Here is a 23,318-nt window from a genome sequence, read left to right as displayed (position 1 = left end):
GGTCACACGCTAAGAACCCACTAAGATCATGGCAGCGGAGCAGCTCTTCTAGCTGTTTGTGCAGGGAGGAGTAGTGCAGAGGCTCCCTCATGACCCTCATACAAACAGTGAACAATCCATTTTTCTCTGTGATAAAAAAAAGAAAAAACTGAAAAAACTCTTTCCGTTATAATTTGTCATGAAGTTGAAATGTTCACAAATTTAAAAGTTTATTTAGATTCTATATATTGATGCCATATTTTTTACTTTATCTAAAAATATTTTAGCTGTGTAATTGTGATTCCATAGATGAAAATAATATGAAGGAGTCCTGTATTGTGACTGGCACTGCATAATATATTAATTTGACAAGTGACAGATTGGTTAAAACATTTAGGGATTAAATGAAGAGCAGCAGTGGACTATAATTATAATTAGATAATTCAGTCAACACAAATATTGAAGATTTTCTTTCTTTTATTTTTCAGTTGGCAGGCCTCACTTCACTCTATTAAGTCCTTTAATGTGGTGCTGGAAGCTACAGAAGTACAAATGGCTCCACAATAATGAGTGGACCATCATAGCGGCCTCTGAATGAGATCCATTATGATTTCATGGCTGGCTGGGCAGAGTTTTAACTGCATGCTCTTTAAAAGCTGTCGTCAGCTTTGCTTAGAATTACCTGAATCTGTTATTTTGTGTTACACAGGGAGAATGCTAAAAGAAGAAATGGCAGAAAACATAAATCACTCATTTAATGTCAAGTAAGGCCAATATAAAATACATTTTACATTTTATTGATGCTATTCAAAATTGTACTAATTAAATTGCAGGTCTTCAAAGCTGCCAGACAAGCTCAACAGAATATTTAATATGACAAGGTAACAAATGAAAATTTCTTTAGTTTCTTATCTAAAATGTATTTCCAAAACAGCTAATTTGATTTAAAGATAAATATGAATGCACATATATAAAATGTTTCATTTATAAACTTCACCGAATCTTATTAAATATTACAGGTACATATAAAGATATAGAAGCATAAGTGGCAAACAATCGTGCAAAAAAAGTGACTCATGTGTAAAATAAAATAACTCTTTCTGAATTAAGTGTCCATAACTCTAAAACAGAACAGTCTAACTCAGAGCTCTGTGGTGTAATGTTCATTGTAAAGGTACTATAGGGCTTGAAAACATACTTTACAGTCAAAGTTGTCATATATTGCTGCTTATCTGCTTGAACCTGTAATCAGTGATTAATCCAGTGGATTAATTGCTCAAGTCAGAAACACAATATTTCAGATACTTAAGAATTACTTTGCCTCTTAAATAGGTTGGTAATTTGTATAAAACCATTGTAATAATTTACATTCACTCGTATTTTATCGTCTTCTTTTATTCTTCATGATTTTAAAGTTACAATCATTCCTGATTTTTTTACCCTTTATGTCACTGTTTATTCACCTTTTAATTTCTCAAATAATGAATCTGGATTTTGTTTTGTTGTTGTCCCATTGCGAATAGTTTTTGTGGTAAAATTACAGTTATCCTGCCGTTGGTAATCCATTACCCCCCAGCCATGTGGAGCTGTATTTATAGTAAAAATATTGTCACACATTGCCACAGCTGCTCCAATTCACTTAATGTCGGGTTTTAAGGAGCAGCTAAAAGCTTTGCTCCAACAGCTCCGTGTCTTTGATGTCAGGGAACTAGATATCCCCCCAGATCTGGAACACAGTCCCAGAATAAACACTGTGGTCTGGAGGTTAACTTGCAGAGCACTATATAGCCCGAATGCTGAAATCCATACGGCTTCAATGAAGGTGCCTCTCTCACTCTTCTCCCCACTTCACCCTTCATTCATTCACTGCTTTCTTTCTCTCTCTCTCTCTCTCTCACTGGAGCTGCTTTTGTAACTTTGCGTGGTGCGGCAGCATGTGCTCTCTCCCTCTATCTTTCCCTCTCCATCTCTCTTTCTCTTGTCCTCTTTCTCTGTCCCTTTTCACTTGCGGAGGTTCGTTTGAACAGAGGAGCTGTGCTCTCTTTGACCTGTGCTTGTCAGTGTTAATTGTATGGGTTTAATTACAAAAACACATTTAGCACGTTGAAAGGGGTTTAAGTTAAATCCTTCCTCTTCAGACCAAACCTCCAGGATTTAGATGTGGCAGGGCTGTATCAGCTATCCGAGTCAGATTAGATGTTGCCTCTTATCTTACCACAGCCTGTCTTTTGAGCCGCCTTTTATTCAGCTGTCTGTCTGAGGCTTTTCCAGGCTGCTTAGATGCTCTTAGCAAGGCAACTTGATTTGTATGATGCATCTCATTGATTCTTTAAATAATGATTTAGTATTCCTCTTTGCTTGTTACTTATTAAATCAACTGTAAAAACAAACTTTTAACTTCTTTAAAGAATTTTAAAATAAACCTGCTGTCAGGCAAAACTGTATCTATTGATTTATTAAAAGTTATTGCACAATTTTGATTTGGTCCAAACACCACAACAAATTAACTTTACAATATTTTATTCATTTATTTGCTTGTTTATACTCACAAAACCACCTTTGCTCCATACAATGGTACATTTGCAGAAACAATTTAAACAATTTAAATATTAAATTCTGTATTTCTGTCAGAAAAAGATAACAAAAGTACACACAAAAATGTTTACAAATATTTAAATTACTATATTGACAATTTTAATGTTTGATCTATACATTCCATAATGTTAATTGTGCACACTTTTTGGAAATATCTTTAAATAATGAAACAGACAACATAATGACATAATTCTGCGGCACTGACACGTCCAGACTTAATTCGGTTGATTCACGTCCATTGTGAAGCAGCCAGTGAAGCTCTGTTTAATCACAAGGATTTGTCATGTGATTGACGGACTGTTGACAGCAGTATTGGGGCAGTATTTAGCAAGGTCTCAGGACCCCCGTGGCTAAAGTGAATTTTATGGAGACACTGGTGGGTCGCTGGCATAACAAGAAGTCAGGCAGTTTTTAAAGCTGATGCAAATGAAGGTATTTCATGTTGACATCTCACCGTCTGGGGTGTGATAGTTGATCACTTTGTGCATGGTGGGAAAACAAAAGTGCATGCAAAGCCAACCCTACAGCATAGTCTGTGTGTGTGTGTGTGTGTGTGTGTGTGTGGTTACACCCGCCAGTGTCCCTCTCTGTGTCTGGGAGCAGAGTAGAGTACATTAACAGACCTAATTTACAATGTATGGACTCTGCGGACTGGAACATTTGGAGTTATGAGATAGTTAAGCGCTTGGTTAACAATGTTTGGATTGAAAAGGGGGCAAATGGCAGGTATTTATCTTGCGTGTCTCTAATTATGAGTTGTTACTGAGAAGATTTTTAAATAACTAGTAAGAAAAATGTTTGCAAAGGCAAAAAAAAATCTATATTCAGGAAAATAACTGAGGGTAAGTTAGTGAGGTGTAATTATTAGTATGCGTATGTATAATTCAATTTAATAACTTTAATTTGACACATCACATTAATCACGTTTTAACTTGCTCTATTTCTTTTTCATAATTCATTTATTTAATTGTAATTTTTTTCTATTTTACTTTTCAGATTTTAAAATACAAACCTTGTTTTTTATCTTTTTGAAATGCTCTATAAAGTTTGAAATGAATACTGACTGTACATATTTTTTTTCAATGAATATTTGAGATGGAGTCATTTACTTAACTTGATGCTGTCTGTTTTGATTTTATTTCCAACAGATTCCAAAAGAGAGAACTCGCCCCTAATAAATGAGGTTTCATTCTGCTTAATGTAGATGCACATGGAATTTTTAATGTTGTTTGAGCAATTACAACACACCCAGTGAAACTTTAATCAAGATTCCACTGGATTATGAAACATGATAGGATCTACAAAATATTTACTCAAATAATGTTTGTAGGAAATATTTTTTCTGTGGGGTGATTATATTCTTATTTTGAAGGGAAAATGTAATATTATATGCTACTATAAGTCAAATTGTCTTCAAATAAATATTGCATTTGTCCATATAAGCAGTGCAAACTGTTATCTAAATTCTAATTAATTTGGGGTTTTTATTTCTTTTTTTAACCTGGAAAATCTGTGATCATGATGAACAAATGACAGACAGTATTTTATACATTTACTACAAGTCTTGAAATAAAGCTGATATTCAACTGCAGAAATGGCTCATTCACTCACACACCGTGACTATCAGACACTAAAACTAAATGTTTTTAGAGAGAGGTTGTACTTTCATAAAATCCATATGACATGCTTTGATGTTTTATCTTTGACCCCTGACCTGCACATTTTTCCCTTTACAGACAAACTAAAAACAATATTTTCTCAAGACTACATCTTGAGGCTTTTTTTCACTGCAGTCCTGAGGTCACGGTTTTGTAGGCAGCACTGCCTCTAGATGTAACACTGAGAACTACAGTCCCATCACAATCTATACTACACTTTTTAAAGATAAGGCATTTTGTAAGAAATGAGTGCAGTTTAAAGATGTCCTTTGAATTTACATAGGTACCTTTTGAATTTACTGAAAAACCCTCATTTCCTTGTAATCCTACCATATTTCTATTTGTCTTAATATGTGATTCTTTAATCCGACAGCTGGTCTCTCTCACATTAAAAAAGAAAATCACAAAAAGCATAAATCTTGACTCACATAAGTGATTTCAAATTTGTCTCTTTCCAATGAAAGGATAAAAATGAGAATGAATGAATTGCAGCTCTGAGGTTTAATTGCTTTTTCATGATCCAGCAATCCTGCAGGAAAATGCAGCGTAAAAAAGCCCAATTAGAGTCTTTTCACTTTGTGCTGGAGACAGCAGGGTTCAGGCTGATTGTCTTTCTCTGCTAGTTGCTCTGCTCCAGAAGGTGATATTGGGTTGGACCCCTGTTACCCTCCGAGCCTTCTGTTAAATTTGGCAGAAAAAACACCGGGGCTCAAGGAAGAACAAAGGCGTGCCGGTTTCACCATAGAACCAGAAAAAGAATCCCTGAAGAATGGATTAATTTGGTCTAATCGAGGAGACCCATTCCATGCTTACTCTAGCAATGAGAGCTATTGGAGCAAGCAGGAAATGGCTCGGAAGTTCTTTAGCATGCTCCCCCTATACAGCAGATGCTCTGCATTAATTGGTCTATGAAGGCCTGACCTGGGGTTCTGTGCAAGGGGTTTAAAAAGCATATTTATTATTTGCTATAACCTGGCGTACATGATGTGTGCACACAAGGGTCGTATTTCATGATATTATACAGTTCTTAATGTTGTGTGTGCTTCAGGGAGCTGGTGTTTGGGAGGTAATGTTTTAACAGCAGGTAAGTCCTAAACACCATTCATCAGAGGCCTGCTCTCTCCCCTCATCCGGCCACAGCCATGACTGATGGGCCTGTCTTTTGTATGAATGTTTAGCACAGTGGAAAGCCATATGCCACTGGCACCGACTCCTGCCCACCACCTCCTACTGTAGCTGTGGTGGAGAGAAGAAGGAGAAGAAGAAAGTCAGAGTGAACGGTAGGATGAGATGGGTTCAAAAGCAAGAGGACAACACAGAGAAGAAAATAAGTGTAGAAAGAAAATGAAAAGAAATTTTTTTTGCCCTAAACTCACCACAGTATCACATTCTGTGGTGCTGTACTTACATACACCTACAACTTTAAATACAGTTATTAAAACAGATGATGGGCCTTCTCTGTCACTTTTACACTGATTTATCAACAAGGAGTGTACATGTACATACACTCAGCTACACACATTAATAGTGGTAGAGATGTATTTTTAATAAGAGAAGCGGTGGTGGGAGGTGAGAGGGGAGGTGGTGCTGGGCTGGTCCATCTGTCCCAAGCAGCCTCTCTCCCAGTGCTGCTGCCGCCCCCTCGTGAGAGAAGCACAGCTGTTACTGGAAAGCCCTACTGTCCAGAAAGGGGCTCACACTCCTCCCCTCCATCCTCCATCCCTGTGTCCCTCCAGCCCTCCACCTCTCTGCCCAAACACCCCTGCAAGAGGATGAAACGAACCAGTAAGCCCAGCCACTGTGCAGTCAGCCTGCGCGTCTGCAATTTCAAACCTCTTTAGATCATTTTTCATGCTCGCCAGAAATGAATAATGCACACATTAACTGGTGCCAGTTAATAAATTTCCGTCTCACTGCACTATATTTTTCAATAAGGGTCTAGCTGCTTCGTTTTGTTTTGCAAAACAGCCTCAGAGGACTCCTGCTGCAAATTATCCCAGCCCCCCCTAAGTCAAGGAAAGCCAAAGAGCCTTTCCTTGACTTAAGAAATGATAAAATGATCATAAATTGCCTAAAATTTTCACTATTGCATGCAAATGTCAGTGAGTACATTTGCCATTTTGTTATATACATGATCACTCATTGTGCTTTTCTCAGCTGAAGATAATACACCACAACATTTTTCACAAGAGTGCATCTTCAACATTCAGCCCCCAGGGTACCGCTACATGGAAACAGAATCAATCTTGGGGAACTTCCAGGCTTTGTAAGGGAGCCAAATTGGCAGACTATGTCCATTATATCAGTTCAGCAAAGCCCTGGCTAGCATCTGGCCACACTGGACGTTTTATAGCCCATCTCTAACTATTAATCATTGGCCGCGACATCACGGACTCTCAAGAGGGTGGCTGGATGCTCCGTTACAGAGAACACCACGGAAAATGCCAAGGCATGTAGACACGACGGTCCCAATAACCACTGACAGTAGCCCTCCTTAAAATGACAGAGTGCATCCAAGCCAGACGGACAGAGTGGTGTCAGGGAAGCGCTGTGACAGGCGAGGGGACCCCTCTGAAAATGCCACCGTGCCCTAGTGGCCTACCGTGTTGTAGTGCACTGGTTGTATCTGTTCTGAGGTCGTGTCATGTAATATGATCTAGATGAAGCGGACAGGGTGGGTCCCTCTCTGGGATGCGGATGGGGTGTCAGACAAGCTGCTCCTCTAATAAGGACTGCCATTCTAATGATCACTCAGTCAGCCTAACCTCTGACCCCTACTGTTATAAGACACAGGGAGGGGCAGGCTGAGATGGTGGGAAGGACTGCGGGTTCAAATGCGCAGTATTTACATCAATTAGACAGGCAAGATGGAGGTGCCCATCAGAGCCCATTAGGATTGTTGTGGTTGGGGGGGAGCGGGAGGGAGGGACACTATGGGCCCTACAGAGGCCCAGCGGACACATCACAGGACTGCCCTTGATCACATCCTGTCACATTGATGAGAACTCTGTCAAAGCCACTCTTACAGATGTACGATATGTGACTGTGTGTGTGTGTGTGTGTGTGTGTGTGCTCTAAGCTGCCATGCCTGCTTCCAGTCTTTCACCAAATAGGCCTACCACAAAAACAATAAAACTACTCACGTTAGACACAGTACAGTATTTGCCTTCCATCCCGGTGGGCATCAAAAGGCCATGTTCTTGCAATGCCAGTCATTCAATTTCAGGGTGACCACCGCACGTATCCCCACTGCTGCTTCATTTAATGTCTCAGGATATTTCAATAAAGCGGTTTTGATAAGCCTTGTGTTTCTTTATTTTGTTGGGGGGTGGCTGTTGGTGCTTATCAGATGCAAAATAGCACACCTGCTGTTCCAAAACACCCTCAGTGGGTTCAAATTAGTGCTCCCCTGCTTCTTGTTCTGCTGTTGAATATGCCGCTGCAACAAAAGGCCGACAATGGGGGATTTTTTTTATAACAAGTTTTGTGGCAATCAAAACAAAATGCCTTGTTGAATTTAGTATTACAGATTTGTGAAGGGTTTTTGGCTGCGAACAATCAGTCATCATTCTCCCGAATCCATTGATTACAATGATCAAAACTTATCAGCGCGATTAACAGAACGCAATAAAGAACCCCACCTGGGAGTTGATTTCATTATATGATTGTGATGGACAACCCAAGCAGGTAAAAGGTATACAGTAAAAACCCAGAGAACAAGGAGAGGACTTCTTAAGGTTGTAGTATCCCATCTTTTATTAATGTCACTCCCTAGGACAGCAGGTTTTTGTCAGTCAGAATGGATAATGAAGATGTTGGCGGGCCGGTGAATCCATCCCTTTAATACTAACATATTTTATGATAATGAAAGGTATTCAAAGAATGATTATGATAAAAGTGGGCTCCCCCACTGATGTGCCAGCGCAGTTGTGCAGCTAGACAGTCAGCTGCAGGCACTGAAAGAAAGGATCACACAGAAGGTAAAGAAAGGATCCGTAAGTACATAAAGCGAATAGCTGATGGTTTTGTAGCCAACCGTACATCGGCAGCACTGCATGTTGCACTGCATGACGAAAAATAATAATATAAGGGAAAAGCTTTCAGTCTTGAATGTCACTATCCAAATCTTTTTGATCTTATTCTGTCTGCATTCACTCCATAGCATGAAGCCCTTTCACCACACTGACCTTTACATGGGTCTTGTTGAAACAGGTTTAATCTTCAGCTAAACAATACTTTGAGTGTGTCGTGTATATAGGCTATTTGTTGTGGTTTCAGCTATATCTACCACTGACTCTGTACATCAAAGCAGCGAAAATAAAAAACAGAGTTGAGTAACAAGGAAATTTCATCATATTAGTTGCATATTTAGGAGGTCATATACAGAGGACATCGCTGGTCGTGTGTGCTGTGGCACCCCCCGATGAGAATATCAGTAACATCTTCCAAGCATCAAAGCAACAACTGGTGTATTGTACTGTATGTGTAAACAAACTTAGCGGCCCCTAAAGCAAAACCATACCAGCCTGCCAGAGCTTCAAAAGTTTCCTGCAAGCTGTAGGAAGCAGGTGAAAAAATAGAAGTGTGTTGAACTTTGACCTCCCGTGCACACTTGTTGACTGATGTTTCACACTGAGGTCGCCTTTTCCCTCAGCAGCGATCTTCAAGAGGAGCAGGCCTGTGTGTGTGCGTGCATGCGTGCATAGTCCCCGGGGAGATCATCCCCATCTCCCTTTGAAGGCTCTGTGCTATAGAGCTGTTTTCATACAGCACCGGCTACGGGTTTCCTGTCTCAGCTGACCCCTTGTCTCCTTGTGGACACTTCAGAAAAACTTGCCAGGACAAACACCTTTCTCCCATTAACTACAGAGGCTTCAGGAGGAGCAGAGGCAAAGGGGGGAGTGCCATCCCATTCAGGAACAAAGAGCTGGGTATCAAAAAACAAACAGTAACCACATCAGCCCACCAGTGGCCAACACTTACCAGCTAATACCTCTCATGGACAATCAGTGTGCTGTGTTTTTCCCGCTTGAGTAAAGACTATGCTATGAACATGTGCAAACTAGTGATCTTGATCCAAATCATCACAGATTTTGAGTATAGGAACATTTGGGACTTTTGAGTGAAGGCCAATCCAAATAAATTTTACAACAGATTCTCTGGATCCACACATGCTTGGTGTTCTGTCCAGCTGACACAACACAGGGTCAGAGATGAAAAGAGGATGGGGTTCACCAAGTATCAGTTCCACATGGCCTTCAGACAGGGCAACAAAACAGCACAGTGCAGACGACCATGTAACCAGAACAGGCATCCAGCACACCTGCCCCTGATACAACTCAGACCCATGAAATCAAATGATGCACAAGCAGTCTCATACATGAAAAAGCTCTCTACTAGTTAAAGCTACAAAATGACAAATTGCAGCTGTTCAAGAATGCTTTTCGCTTTAGTTTTCCTCCTTTACACAGTGGAAGATTTTTTTTTTTTGTTCAAAGACCAAAACTAGAGCCTCATACACAAATCATGTTTTTTTTATTTCCAAATGCTACAAAGCCGGAATTAGTGTGATAAAATAAAATCAATTGGAACAGTGGAGAAATGTGTTTCATGGTAGGCGAGGGTCCTGGTGGGCTCCCTCAGGGTGTGTGCTGTTTAAGCTGGTCCAGTTTGCGTCGCAGCATGTTGTAGTTGTCTCTGGTCCCTGGAGCCTCGGGGTCTAACTTTAGAGACAGCTCATAGTGTTTCTTTGCCAGCTCCAGCTTTCCCCAGCGATGATACAGCACAGCTGAGGACAAATAGACACTTCTTCAAGCTGAGAAGCAGCAACAATTTCAGCTCTGTTCATTTAGTGTGTTCAATATAGTTCACATAGGTTGCACAATATTGCCTCGTCTAGTGTGCCCAATTATTCTCTTTTTGAGTTCTGGAGTGCTTATAATCTTTCTTCTACTCAGTATAAAATATGTGGTACAGCCCAAGTTGCAGTAGCCTTACCTAAATTGCCATGGCAACTAGCACCATTTGGGTTAATCCGAAGAGCGTGAAGGAAGAAGCCCTCTGACTCCTGAGGAAAAAAACAAAACAAATAGAAAAAAAAACAAAACAAAACAATGAATAATCTTAGCTGGTCAAAGAAATTTACCACTCCTGACTTATAACAGATTATGGAGGACCTTTTAGCACTAAAAGCATCAACATGCATGAAAAGTAATAATCTGAGTTGAAATGTTTATACCACACTGACTGACCTTATATTTCTGTAATTTCCCCAGGACATTAGCCAATGAAAACATGATAGTGTGGTCATTTGGGAGGAGCCTCAGAGCTTCCCGACCGATCAGCTCCGCTTGACCCAAGTTACCTCGAAGACAGAACAGACAAATACAAAAAAACATTCATATTTAGTGATGCACACACACACAGACACATATATAGCTTGTGACACATGGTATTTTTAGTATAAGCTACACAACATGGTAGACAGTGCATATGTTACTAAGAATGTGTGTTAATGATCAAAGGAGTGCAGTACACAAAACACAAAACACAAATCATGAGATATAACTGTAATAATAGCTGGTATATGGAGAATCTGATTGTCTGCTTTATTTGTCAGCAGTGTCTAGAGCAGAGTTTTTCCCTCTCCACACATGGAGGAGCGGTTTAGTCTCCTAATTAAGGTTGAACACAAGGCCCACTGGGTTATTGATCTCTGTCACAGACCCGTCTGATGTCTGGCCAAAGATGGAGAAAAAGAGAGAGAGAGAGAGAGAGAGAGAGAGAGAGAGCGAGAGAGACAGTCAGACAGACAATGACTGTCATGTTCTGAGTCATGGCCTGTGTCCTTCACTCACAGCTTGCCAACATGTGACTACATATGAGATGGTGTCTGTGCCTATCTGCCTGAATCTACACTGATTCTGCCTTTTGTTTGTGTAATGATCAAAACAAAAGGGGGAATGAATACCAAAGAGAAAAGAATATTCCCAATTCCTTGCTATTTGAAAATGACACCCATTGTTCTTCTTTTCTCCTTTTTTTTTTGTTTGGTGGGGAGAGCTGGGGAGAGAGGTAGAATTATTTCTGTCAGATTTGGGGAACAAATGCGGTGGGGGGACTCTGAGGGGGCGCTGTTCTGGCTGTGCTTGCCCACGTTTGATCAGGAACATACTGGGACCTGATTGGACAGTTCCAGTGCCCTCCTGGGAGACCCCGCCCCCGCGGGAGCGGCTTCTGACAAAACGGCTCGAGCGTTTGGAAATCAGAGCATTCTCCACACGGCAGGGAAGAGTGCCTTCAAAACTCAGAACACAAAGCTTTAATACATAAATTTCAAGCATTGCTGATTCCTGCTCTTCCGGTCTAATCTTGTTGGCCATTTAGATTTCCTGCCTTTCCAAAATAACAACGCTGTGTTTCTTGGCTGTTAATGCTGGGACAAGCTGCACACAGAACAGAGAGCTCTTTGAAAGACCCATAAATGCTAAAATAAATATTCACAAATGTGTGAATATTATTATTATTATTATCTATTATTTGTATTCTTATTCATTCTCATTACTAGAACAACAATAAACATTTCAGATGTAAAGAAGCCTATAGGAGCATGAGAAAACACTGAAGTTTCCCTCCCCTCAAAAATGTGTTCTTGTTCCTTCAGTTGGATGTTTGAGCTTCATTGTGCAGTATGGCGTGTGTGCAGAGTTTGACTGTAACTCTGCAGGCTGTTTTCACATTCATCTGCTGAAGCTGGAAAGTTTCTGTTGCTCACCTTAAATCTGAGTTAAAGGGACAGTCGGATTTTTTGAAGTGGGGTTGTATGAGGTACTCATCCATGGTCAGTGTACAACCTACAGTAAATGGGGGTCGGCATGCCCCCAGTTTGGAGAAGAAGGCAGGTGGAAGTTAAGCAACGTACTGCTGTGCATGAGGGCAGCAGCAAAACATATTGCCACCTAAAAAAAAGACCCACCTAAAAAAAAAAAATCAGTTTATGTGTACGCTATATTTAGAAAATTGTCATCGCTTTACCTTTACCTGTCGTCAGATAGTCCTTTGGCACTTCATTTCCTCTAACCATAGAACTTTTGTATTACTACGCGTGCTGCACACTGTATTATGCCGCAGATCAACTGTCTGATCTCGCAACAGCACTTTCTGATCCAAACAGCTTAATACAGTGTGCAACATGCATAGGAAGCTCTATGTCACAACTAGTCTGGAGACCAGTTGTCGATTTTTCAATGAGGGAGAAGGAGAAGATGTAGATTTAAATGATTTCTACCTAGATAATTGAATATTTATTGTTGAAAAACCATATCTGACACAAATTAACATTCAAAGCTGAGTATTTTTATATGTCTTACAACATGTTTAGAGGGTAGGAATGTCACGATAAATACTTTTGTTGGACGATATATTGTATATATATTGTATATTATATTGTATAATAAACGATATTATTGTCATTTTAAGAATATTTTATGCCACTGATATAATGACATATATATATATATATATATATGTAATAGCATAATAATGCAAGTACACCCTTTCAAAGAGCGATGAACGGGCAGTAATGGCAGCAGCTTTCAGTGGGTTCGGTACGGGGTAGTGGCTCAACCTTGAGCCACTTAAGCTCACCAGGGCAACATGGGTGGGGCGATCAGAGGGTGGGCTCTACATTTCCGTAAAAACGCCAGACGGAGTTATTTGCGGTTATTGCCTTAGGAGAGGTGCCGCTCACTTGCGCGTTCCCCACTCAGGATGTGCAACAGCAAGGAATGGCAGCGACTACTTACTTAGCCAATTTGACATGAATATCCTATTAGCCACTAGTGCAGAGTGAGGAAGATCTGCCCTAATGTGGAGGCCGAGGAAGAGCAGGCGTCACACGCTGCCTTCCCCCTTTTTTTAATTTTAACAGCCCGAGCAAAAACTGGATTTATCAAAATGCTGAAACCTAAACAACCTGCTGAAACAGACAGACAGATTATTTGCTTTAAATAGATGGACCACACACAATTAGTTATGCTGTTTATTCTTGCATCATGTTGGTGACATTCTTACTTAAACAAACAGGCATGTAAACACAATGGGCAATACTGAAGTCAGCAAAAATGATCAAGGTCATGTCCATATATCGCACAATAAGTCGATATATGGACATGATAATGTTGATAATTACGTTATCAAAAGATGAGTTGATAACATAATTATCATGACAGGCCTAGTAGAGAGGATCTTTAAATTAGTTGTTGTCTGGTGTTTAGTGTAGTTTATGTATTAAAAGGACCTGCCAAACAATTTAGTGATAGTAGATTCCAACCTTGAGGTGTGATTTACAATTACAGTTACGTTTTTGCGTGTGTGTGTTTGTGTTTTGTTATACCAGTGTTGTCCAGTAGAATGACCATGTTGTTCCAAGCCAGGCTGTGCTCAGGTTTTAGCACTGTTGCATTCCTCCATGCATTCAGGGCATCCACGTATCTGTGCTGGTCAGCATACTAAAAAAGAAAAAAAAAAAAAAAAGTAGGATAATTGTGTTGTAAATACTTTATCTTTATAAAATGATCTTTCCTACCAATAGCAGTTTTTCCATCGTCATTTTTTTTTTAAAATATCACCAACTGCTAAAGAGTATTTGCACTATGGAGTCTCACCAAGCGCCCCAGGTTATAGTAGCAGTCTGGATATTTTTTCCGGAAGCGGATGGCGTTCCAGTAACTCTGCTCTGCTTCCTCAAATTTCTGCAGGCTGTTCTGAACTATACCCAGATTCATCCAAGCTGCGGCAAAATCAGGCCTGGAGAGATTAATAAATGCAACGCAATCAGTAGGGGCTTTTTCGAGTTATTCAGTGAAATTAAATTGTCATTTGTGTATAATGAGTGTTGTGTTCCTTTGTGTTGAACGACGTACTGAATAGAAACTGCTTTAGACAACAGCTGCTCTGCCTCAATCAGTTCATTCCTCTCCTTCAGGATGTTCCCCAGGTTGTTCATGGCGTGGACATAATTAGGATGTAGCCTGAAAGCCACAGAAAACTGCAGTTAGCACAACTCCGTCCTCTCTCGCATACTATTCAACAAGCCAGTAGCTGATTGGATTGCCAATGCTTGTGAGGAGACATACCGGACTGCCTCTCTGTAATATGTGATGGCAGCAGTAGTGTTCCCTCTGTCAGCCAAATTCTTACCGACATTATAATGGACCTGGAATCAACACATTAGGTATCAGAGTGTGACTTTAAGTGTATGGCCCTCATTTATTTCCACATGCTGAGAAAAAGACTTAATATATCCTGTAGAAACGGTCAGACAAACACACAAAACATGGATCTTTACCTTGGCATTGAGTGGACAGACAGTCAGGGCACTGGTAAAGAGGCTTTGCTCCGACCGCCACTGGTGACTGCGGAGAGCACAGCGAGCTACATATACACACAACAGTGTAAGCACAGACGCACACAGCAGCTTCTGGAATGTGGAAGAAAAAAAAAAAAACAAGTCATTATGACCCTTAAGCTTAAAAGTAAATTCTCTGTGACTCAAAGTTAATAGACTGCAAATGTATCCATGTAACACGTGGACACCACCCGCTGTTATCATCCCTTTATAGATGAGTCATTAGACATTTCTCATGTCTGTCCCTACACTACATCACTGAGTTACTGAATCTTCAAAGCTACATAAACAGGTGGTTAAATGAAAGGGTTTTGAACTGGGACAGCGTGACCTGGTGGCTATATAAATAGAAAGGTCGTTGAGTTGAATCTTTGCTAGAAACCGAGGGCTCACCATCACCATGTGGTAGCCTTTATTTTGTTGTGATCTTTTTGGTATCAGCCCACCCTACCCTGTATTTGGCCCAGCGGAAGCAGCAGTGTCCGATGGAGTAGGCCAGCAGTAGGCAGTAGCCAGACGAAGACAGGTAGAGCACTCTCTCAGCGATGACGAAGCCCACCCTGAAAAATATGTTACAGGCTGGCAGGAACGGGACCACCAGCAGCACCAGACCTAAAGTCAATGTCCTGGCAAGGAGAAGACAAAAATCACACAATGCCAAAGGGCTATAATCAAATACTATGCATGACAATATAAACAGCTGTCTGACAATATATGGAGGAGAAATTTCAGCAAGGTAGGCTCAATAAACCACTCCAAAATCATGCCCTTAACTCAGGAAACTTGAACCACACACACACACTGTCTCTAAAGCAACAGCGAATTTTAAAAATTCTCTAACTGCAATCGAGACGTGGTGCTGCTCTGGTCACACTGCAGTGGATATGATACAATTTTTATAATCAAGTCTAAGTCTAGAGAGGCCAACATGCACTTCATCTCATCTACTGCGAGTGCAAGATGGCTCTGCTTGCTTACCTCCTTCTCTGGCTGTCCTGCGAGCATAAGGCTTGGCTTATCAAGCCTATCAGGACACACCAGAGCAGCAGCAGCCACACCATCCTCCAATCAGTGGCTGACTTAATGAGAGGCACACAGCCCATGGACCAATCAAAACACAGCCACCAGGGACACAGCAGCAGCCAGGCATTCAGAGAGTAGTAGTAATTATAGTTCACTATCTGCCAATCAAAGAGGAACAGGAAGGGTGCAGAATGGAAGAGAGTGGGGAGAGACGAGGGAAGAAAAGCATTTCAAATTCAGAATTAAAGTACTTGGGTTAAACGTAATATTGGTTGTTTAATTAGATTTAAACTGTGAACAAATTAAATATGCTTCATTGGAATCAATTCATTATTGCATAGATCCTACCATATATTTCTAACGTTTCAAGAAAATAAAGATTATTTCAGGATGTAATCATGTACAGCTACAGTGTGTGATCAAATGTTGTATCTCAAATGAATTTCACTCACCCTGAGAAATAAATTTTCTGCAAAAGAGGCAGGGTTGTCAACTTCAGTGAATGCTGGTGGTCCTGTTCCCATGATCCTCCAGCGTGCATAGAGCATTGAGAGTCCTCCAAGACCCATGAGAGCCAATCGTGTAAGCAATCCTGATCGCAACATCTCACTCACCTGTCAGAAAATATATAAAATATATAATCGGTGCTTGTTTCAAGCCCTGTTTCAAGAGCCCAGTGATCTCAAGTTCATATTGCTTCACATAGACAATGTACAGGGTTCCAACACCTTTTCTTGAATCAAATTCAAGCACTTTCCAAATAAATCATTTATATATATATATATATATATATATATATATATATACACACACACACATATATATGTACTCAAAATGATTATTTCACTTCAACCAAAATTATGTTTAATAAGAGCATTCTACAGAGGGGAAACAAATTAAAAAGGAAACACAACAAAGTTTCAAGTTTCAAAATGTGTCCCTGATCCAGCGATTTACTATGAAAGTAATGCAATTACAATTTTAAGCTCTTTATTCAAAATCCAGCAATTTTCAAATCTTGAAAATACCACATTAAAATTCAAGCATTTTCAAGGATTTCCAGCACCCATAGGAACCCTCAATGTATGTGATGTGACATTAATCATACAAGGGAGTACATAATTTATGACAGAAAAGAGGGGGGAGGATAAATAAACTGTAACTCACATTGAGTGGATTCTTCCTAAGGAGTAGCCTCTGGCTGAGTTCATACACATTAACATTACAGATCAGGAGGACATCAAAGGCTGCATTCACACCCTAGAGGAAAATACATAGAGAAGGAAGGAGAAATGGCATTTAAAATTTATATAGGTCAGCAACAAAATGGATCTTTACCTCCAATCACACATGTGAAAAAACATCAGACTTAGCTTTTCAAGTAAGCAAGAACAAGAGATCAAATCAATTATCATGTCGCCATAAAGTGTATCTATTGGTATCTATTGATGAGGTCTGTCTTTTAACATTGTTACAACCGGATGTGATGAAATCATCAACTAACTACAAAATGCTCTTTACAAAAAAAAAAAAAAAAAAAGACTTTGTACCAAGACTGTGATGCCTTGTTCTTTACAAAGCATTGCTGCAGCACACAGCAAGAGGCTGACCACAACCCACTGGACAGAAAACCTGTCATCTCTGTCAGTCCCTGAGAACACAAAGCCAAGACCAAGCTAGTTATGGACAGGAAATGCAAATGTTCAAAAGATACATAAAAAAAAAAAAACAAGTAGCTCCAAAATGTTTGATGCCAGCACTACATTTATCATCTCATATGGACAGTACTTTGTATGATACAGTTTTACGGTGTAAATAAATAGTAACACTTGTGTTAGATACCTACCTCTGTTGAAAGCTTTGCAGTAGGTGAGAAAAGAGAGCTGGAAGAACAGGGCGCACAAAAGGTCTGCTCGACCCACTATACCAGCCACCTTATTGAGATGGAAAGAGAGAAAAAGACAGGGCAAGAGAATAAGATATAATAGATAAGACAGAAAAACTAGTTAAACTACCAAATATACATTAGAAACAGTCTTATCATATGCAGCCTTTCACAAATGATTGCATTTTGTATCATCTCGCCCATTTCGCATTTTGTTTTGCATGGTGTATTGAGTTACAACTGGAGGCTTATTAACAGAGGTAGGAAGAATCTCTCATTATCAGAGTGGCTTGTTGGTGTGTGTGTTCTATACAGTGTGTGGGTACAATATGGTTGGCATCCTGGGGTTGCCTGCTTTGATACATACAGCAGGCCTAAGCCAACAGCCTGCCTGCCTCCAACCCCCCAGGTCTCACCTAGTCCTTGCCCTGCATGATTAAAGAAAATGGAGAGGGGGAATTGCTGCCTTCCAACCAGGCTTTACAGCAAAAAACACATATGCTGGCAGGTCAATAAGCATCCCAACACAGCTAATAGTCAGGCCATGCTACCACACACACCTTGGCCCTGCACTCCCAGCTGAGACGGGGCTTTTGTTCTTTGCATGGAACCACTGCATGTTTAGTATTAAAACCTCTGGACTAGAGAGACAAGATGCCATGATGCACTGCTGTAGGGAAAAACAGTTTATTTGTAGCCTAAAATCACATAAAGTACAATGTCTCAATGGGCTATACAAGCCCACAACAACAACTGTTACTGCCTGAGTTCAAAGCAAGAAGGGGAGCTAGCATAATTGGGCACAACTGATGCATCGGGCCATGATATGAAAAATGGCCAATTATCTAAATTGAATTATTTGTAGATGACAGTTTTATTTTTCCATTTCCCATGAGTTTAAAGATTGAAACAGTTAAACTGTTAAAAAAGTATCCAAAGTCCAAGAAGTTGGATGTAAAAATAACTGTTTTAATTACAATTTTTCTTCATTGTTCAGATTCATTTCTGCCAACTGTTGTCTTCTGCAAATGTAATGAACCAGTGATCATAAGTTCAATTCATTCACTTACATTTTAATGAATTTTAGTTCTCTTCACAGAACTATCACATAGAAAACATGTTTTGAGCTCTCCAAATATAAACAGAATATATTAAACTAAGAGATTCACAGGGACTGAGTGAAGATTTCTTCTGAGACTTCTGTTTACATAATTTTTAAGCATTTTTCCCAATGAAGAAAAATCTGTTTCTGCTGTGTTTCTCATTCACGCCTTGATTCTACCGAGCACGGCTGCGTCGCGTTCCGCCTGTGACACGGTTTGGTTCTGTCCTCTGCACAGTGCCATACCCCACCGGGAGCAGAAATGGGGCGCTTTTGCTCTGGCAGTGCCAGAGAGAAGAGAGACACCCCTCTACCTGGAGAGGAAGCCAGGGACCAGGGCACCAGTGCTGTGATTTTCCACTGTCGTCCATGGTGACAAATATTCTCTGACCGGTTAACTTCTGGCCTGGTGCCACCACTTATAACGTAACACCTGAGACACATTGGATGCGTGAACCTCAGAAGTGCATCGCTGAACTGCGTGAGACGCACGTGACAGGCAGCCTGTGTGGCTGTTCTAACTTGTTAACATGGGCGCCGAAATGACAAGCAAGAGGTTCCGCAACGCACACGCACTGCTCACGCATCCAGTGTGTCCCAGGGGTAATGTTGATGTAGTGATGTGATATATGATCAGGAGTCTGTACAGGGTGTTTTATTTTGAAAATTGACTGGATGCTCTATGTCGTTTCTGTGTCTGACTTCCTGTCTGCCTCAAAATGCTCTGTGCAGCTTGATGCAGCTTCCATCAAAAACAGACTAGACGTGTATGTTTAGCGGAGCAGAGAGCTGCTTCTGGGACGCTTCTGAAACGCGCTGCGGTAGCTGTGACCTTGGGATCAGCTATGGCGGCCGCGTCGCAGCCAGAATGCGACACAGATGCACCCGGTGGAACCAAGCCATCAGTGTATGAACCGGTGAAGGAACCAAACTTTTGAGTGCAAATTTTGTATGATTTTACATGTGACGGTACGCTTCAGGTTGGTCACTTTCTGTATGTCAAATGATGGAAGCAGAGAGCGTTGGAAATGCAGCTCTGAGACTAAGGGATGTGTGAATATAAGGTAAGAAAAATCTATGGAAGAGCAACAGTTGTATATCTTTGGAACAGTGATTTACTCATCAATGTGAGCTTCTGTTATACTGTGCTGCCAGATGAGAAAGAGCCTAAATAGAGTTTCCAAACCCATCAGAAACTATCCAAGTTCTATCTTCCACCATACTTATTATTCCTAACTGACTGAGCACTGCTTGTTTTATTTAATGCTACAGTGAGAGCGAAGAAGAAGTAAGAATTTTGATGTTCTTGTTAGAGATGAAAAATTACCATGGACATGATCTGGACTTACACTTTCTGTGTGGACAGGGTGTGCAGCAAAGAAGAGGGCAGCAAGCAGAGAGGTCTTGGGAGCATGGTTCAGTATCCTATTCTTCTCATCATAAGCCAGTCCACCAATCAGTATAGCAAACACATCAATCATAAGGGCAGATATGACAGCATGGAGGATGATGTTCAACACATGGAAACCAACAGGGTGCAGGCCTCCCGCCAGTAAGTAGTTCAACCTGCAACAGCAAGAGCGGGGGAAATACCTGATGCTTAATGTAAAGTAGGTGCAGGAAATAACAGATGTGTGTGAGTGTGTAAGGAGCAGCACAAGCTATTTTAAAGCCTAATGTGAAATGATGATGGCATTGGGATGTTCCTGTCACATTAATATATGATGAGAAAGAGGCAAAAAAGGCCAAGATGCAGAGTTGAGCAAAGATTCTTCTACTAGGTCTGTTATTTCTATTTTAGGAAAACTGGAAGTGTATTATCACACTTGCACACCTACCACAGGTAAAAAGAAATGTGGTACGTGTGTTCGAATTGCCATCTATGTTTTAAAGTTAGGTGTAAATTTACCCCATGGTTATGTCTTTTTCACCAGTGTGAGGTAACTGAAAACATACTGTAACATGAGGCATAAGTACTATTACTGTATTTTAATATAACATGCAGTTTTAATACTGCATTGAAAGGGTTGACAGGAACTTTGTTGCAGTGCCATGTTAAATGACTTTAACAGACAACTCCAAGCCAATCAGAAACAAGCATTTTTTTGTAACCATTGTGTAACAGCAGAGGGTGAGTTCATACAGTACACAGGAGTACTAACCTAAATGTAAAGACAGTGAGAGGCCGGTAGGATTTGTGACTAGAGTTGCTACTCAAGTTGCTTCCCCAGAAGTCATTTCTCCAGATGTTGTTCAGAGGCGTTGCTGGTTTCAAGTCCTGCAACAGAAAGCAAAATGAGACTAATGCCAGCGACACTAACCTGTACAGAATGCCACTCCTCATTCTGCAGAAGCCATGTCATGAAGTAGATAACTTTTTGCAACACAAGGGAAGGAAGCTCAATGCCCCATACAGCTGTGTGTATGTGGGAATGATAGTACTGGAAACAAGTTACCTTGTTGTTGACAATTGCTTCAGAGTCATCAAACACAAACTCTCCATCATAACTGTTTATGAAGCACAGGAGTGCCACCAGGGCGACAGTGACTTTGGCCTGGACAGGAGGAAGCTTTGGCAGGGGTATGAGGTGATCCCAATAAACTTCAGACAATGCCATAATGCATCGGGGCTTTGGTCAATTTGTATCATCATCTAGTCCCTGCAGGGGAAGAAAATGGATAGACAGTGTCACCTACTACAAATGTTATCTAAATACTGATAGCTGGCTTTGGACACTGAGTGGATAACAATTACCTTTATCTTTTGAGAGACACCTTTAGAGGGCTCACAGTCTTTATGCCAGCTAGCTGCCAGGTTAGCTAGCAAACGTAAACGTTAACTCACAGAAAGAGCCAACAAGTCGTACCTGCACACAAACATGCTGATTCACTTTATACTTTTGTTAACAGAGAGGTGAAATGAGTCTTTCTGACAGTTACACGACGCTGCAACGTGAAGGTGAAACGTTACCTTGGGGTTTAGCAGGCTAATAACGCGTAACTTTAGCATGTCTTGTTAGCGGGTGTTATCCACATTATTTTACGGCATAGACGTAACCGACGCACAGTAGTAGCTATATCGGTATTACTGGCTATCTATTGTAAATATTTCTGAGACAACGGGGAAGATTATTCCGCTGCAGAAGACAGTCCCGGCGAGGTGCAGACAGAAAACCACGGCTGTAAACAAATATCCACGCTCAGGCTCAGAGACTTCCTGCTTAGCGTCACTGTGACGTACTCATTTTCAGCCAATAGGTGAATAGGATGTAAGTGCTGCTGAGGTAGTGTGGTTCAGTTCAAAATGTGAGGATACTGTTACAGCTCTTGTAGGCTAAACACAGAGACACACATGATGCAGTTTAGCCTCTAGGAGTTTATTACTCTTACAGTTAGTAAAAAAGTACTGACTGACAGTTATTTGGCTGAAGTGAAAAGCTCTCTTCTTCAACCCTTTCTACACTTCTCCCCCAGGAAATCTGGAGCTCATTATGTAGACTGAGTTTAGCTGCAGGTTTTAATCGTAAATGCAGAACCTGGAAAGTCTGCTTCTACTGCATGGTGCTCTGCCTCTGGATGATGTCAGAGAACCATATGTTTTTCCTGATGATGCTTTTGACTGATACTTTTTCCATACTTACAGCACAGGCTACCCTTCATCGCATCGTGTGTGTTTGGCTAACTAGTTTTGCCTTTCTTCTACTTTCTTGTTTTTTTGTAAAGGTTGAATCGTGTAATTCAGCAATGCAACAGTTTGCTTTAATGGTGTTTTCTTTCTCAAGCCCCTTTCAGTCTCTGTCTCTTTCTGTTTATCTACTTCTTGCTGGCTTAACCTCTGGCATAGTGTTCTAATCCTGTAATTGATTGTCCATCCTGGTGTCCCTTTTGCAGAACAGCTGACTCATCAGATGAGAAACCAGTACAAAACAATGCCAATTAGGCTTATCTACACAGGATATGCACACACGCATGCATGCATACACACGTATAAATCCACTTATTCAGTGATTTCACTATATCAGTTTTGCATTAAACAAAATCTAGTCACAATCTACCTGTCTTTATCATTCAGTTTTTTTTTCTCTTACCTCTTTTCTTCACAGTATGCACATAAAAGGGCGAGGTACTAAAAAAATCATAGTGCATCCATTCCATAACAGCCATAACAAGTGTTAAAATCTGAGTTTAAAATGGAGAGGAAATATGGGCACAGAGGAGTGTTTTTATATGCCACTGAGGGTAACCCTGAGGTTTGGGTTACAATATAAGCATGCCTTTGTACTCAGCCTTTTTCCATGTGTAGTTCTATGTTAAACCAGCCAAAAGGTGTGAATATGGTATTTAGTGTTGACTGACACCCAGTTTTAGGATTTGCATGAAATAATGTTCATGTCAGTCAAGCTGTGTCAAGCACTATGAGTCGAGTGCTGAGAGTAAGTGTGTTACTTGGTCTTGTAACTTATATGGTGGTTTAATCAACTGTTTGCAGCATTTATTTCTACATTTAGATTGATTTAGATTGTATCTGTTAAATAGAAGTTGCTCAGCATCACTTATACTAGTGTTTGGCATCTAGAGTTATTCTTTAATCTTTCCACTTAATGAAAAAAGACATCAAGAAGTTTTTTTTTAAATAAAAAGAAGCATAAGGTGTGATTAGTCATTATG

General features: G+C 40.5%; 1 protein-coding gene across 2 annotated transcripts; it reads right to left on the bottom strand.

The window, feature by feature from the left end:
- Nucleotides 1-9,750: 9,750 nt before the first annotated feature.
- Nucleotides 9,751-21,879, bottom strand: tmtc4 (transmembrane O-mannosyltransferase targeting cadherins 4). 2 transcript variants are annotated; one of them, XM_044366353.1, is made up of 19 exons: nt 21,622-21,879; nt 21,406-21,532; nt 21,107-21,310; nt 20,813-20,928; nt 20,000-20,216; nt 17,510-17,597; nt 17,214-17,314; nt 16,831-16,923; nt 16,116-16,277; nt 15,619-15,821; nt 15,092-15,266; nt 14,581-14,712; nt 14,369-14,448; nt 14,156-14,263; nt 13,898-14,039; nt 13,627-13,741; nt 10,484-10,596; nt 10,230-10,299; nt 9,751-10,020 (listed from the first exon to the last, which is right to left on the bottom strand). In XM_044366353.1, the coding sequence occupies exons 3-19, from the start codon at nt 21,266-21,268 to the stop codon at nt 9,872-9,874; spliced, it is 2,226 nt and encodes a 741-aa protein (XP_044222288.1). In that variant the 5' UTR covers nt 21,269-21,310; nt 21,406-21,532; nt 21,622-21,879; the 3' UTR covers nt 9,751-9,871. The 2 variants fall into 2 exon arrangements, with proteins under 2 accessions (XP_044222288.1, XP_044222287.1); XM_044366352.1 differs by having other exon boundaries at nt 21,406-21,517.
- Between the last annotated feature and the right edge of the window lie 1,439 nt (nt 21,880-23,318).

Source organism: Thunnus albacares, chromosome 11 (genome assembly GCF_914725855.1).
Source record: "Thunnus albacares chromosome 11, fThuAlb1.1, whole genome shotgun sequence".
NCBI lineage: Eukaryota > Metazoa > Chordata > Actinopteri > Scombriformes > Scombridae > Thunnus > Thunnus albacares.
Note: the sequence above shows the minus strand (reverse complement) of the source record. Positions and strands in the feature narration are given on the sequence as shown.

Coding starts and splice junctions, on each gene's coding strand:
- tmtc4 (XM_044366353.1), bottom strand. CDS start 21,268: ATGGCATTGTCTGAAGTTTATTGGGATCACCTCATACCCCTGCCAAAG. Junction 16,924..17,213: donor AACAAGGCATCACAGTCTTG/GTACAAAGTCTT, acceptor ATTTTCCTCTAG/GGTGTGAATGCAGCCTTTGA. Junction 14,449..14,580: donor TCTGTCCACTCAATGCCAAG/GTAAAGATCCAT, acceptor TGTTGATTCCAG/GTCCATTATAATGTCGGTAA.